Source organism: Aplysia californica, unplaced genomic scaffold (genome assembly GCF_000002075.1).
Source record: "Aplysia californica isolate F4 #8 unplaced genomic scaffold, AplCal3.0 scaffold00162, whole genome shotgun sequence".
Classification (NCBI taxonomy): Eukaryota; Metazoa; Mollusca; class Gastropoda; order Aplysiida; family Aplysiidae; genus Aplysia; species Aplysia californica.
In genome coordinates, this window is record NW_004797432.1 from 1,181,753 (window position 1) to 1,183,101 (window position 1,349).

A 1,349-nucleotide genomic window follows, 5' to 3' on the forward strand; every position below is an offset into this window, starting at 1 on the left:
TTATATGTATACATGTATATTATTATATTTATCATGAAGAACCAGATCTGAAACGGACACCAGTGATCATGATTCACTCTTCATGTTTTGCTCATAGGCGCTCTAAAGATCTTCATTATCCCTGTGTTACCCTTTCACCCATCTATAAAAGGTTTCTAAGTACAGTAAGTCATTTATTATTGGTCTACTTCTTCATTTTTACAAGGGAGAGCAAGATGTTCAAAGCCTTTGTGTCGAGTCATACAAAAGAAACCACATTTCGCTACCTTAGCATTACAAAATTCAGTACCTAGTTTTAAGAAATTTGTCGTTAAAAATGTTTAGTTTCATAATATTTTTTCAAGCTCTTTCGAATGTAGATCTAATTCTTTGAATATTATCTTGATAAAGAAGCCGAATAATTTTACGATTTTGATACAGCAGATAGAACATCTAATTTGGTTTCCTGATCCTGTGATCTTAGTAACTCAACACGGCCAAAAATGTCATATATAGAGCTTTGTAATTCTGAGGTAGCGATTTGCCCCGTCCAAACTTTCTCGCGCCAACATTAAAAATGTATTTACACCGCTATCTTATCTCATTAGCCTCTTCTCTGAACGCACTGGGAATTAGCCATGTGTTCGAAATGCTATCAGCAATATTAAAATTTTGTGCCCCCTCGAAAATCGAAGCAGTTATTGATTTCGTCTCTTTGTTTAAAAAAAACAACCCCACATCAAAGCAAAACAAACTATTAAACGAAACAAAAGAAACAAACAGCAACTAAAAAAAAAAAAGATTTCAAACTGGAATGTGCACAATTGCGAATGATTAATTATGCACACTAGCGAACTGATGCTCACATTGTTTTTTTCTCCGCGCTACACGGTTTGTGCGTACTTTCAAACCGCCTAAAATGTGTTATAAAAATTAATGCCTTCCTAAACGAGAAATTAAATTTTCAGGTCAGGTATCTAGGGATATTCCAAAAAGATCAAAGGAATTCGCCGCTTTCAATAAACCGTTCAATGTGCAGATTAAAATAATCTCACCAGGGCGTCTATGTATTCGCCGCCTTCTGCCTCAACAAGCGAGTCCTCGCCTTGTACCGACAGAGATTCGAGCCTCGGCGCTCCCGCAAAGACGCCAAAAAGTACGCCCGACCCGCGACCCAGGGGTCAGAGGGCAAACCGGACCAACGCATGCTCAAAGAGGGGACCGACTCCTCCACACTGACCACACTGTCCAGCCACCTGGATTCTTCAGAGTCAGAAGGGAAACCCGGGCGGCAGAAATTGGTGGAGAATACTCACATTTAGGCGGAATATTGGGAAATTGAATGTTGTTGTGTGTGTGTGTGTGTGTGT

The 1,349-nt window shown here is 39.3% G+C and overlaps 1 protein-coding gene across 1 annotated transcript in view; it reads left to right on the forward strand.

The window, feature by feature from the left end:
* The window catches only part of LOC101853694 (adhesion G-protein coupled receptor G2), a 17,300-nt gene extending 15,958 nt beyond the window's left edge, over nt 1-1,342 (forward strand). The window contains exon 5 of the mRNA XM_035969611.1: nt 1,038-1,342. Within this exon, the coding sequence (XP_035825504.1) occupies nt 1,038-1,301 (264 nt within the window). The 3' untranslated portion in view covers nt 1,302-1,342. The remainder of the gene's footprint in view (nt 1-1,037) is intronic.
* The last annotated feature ends 7 nt before the right edge of the window (nt 1,343-1,349 follow it).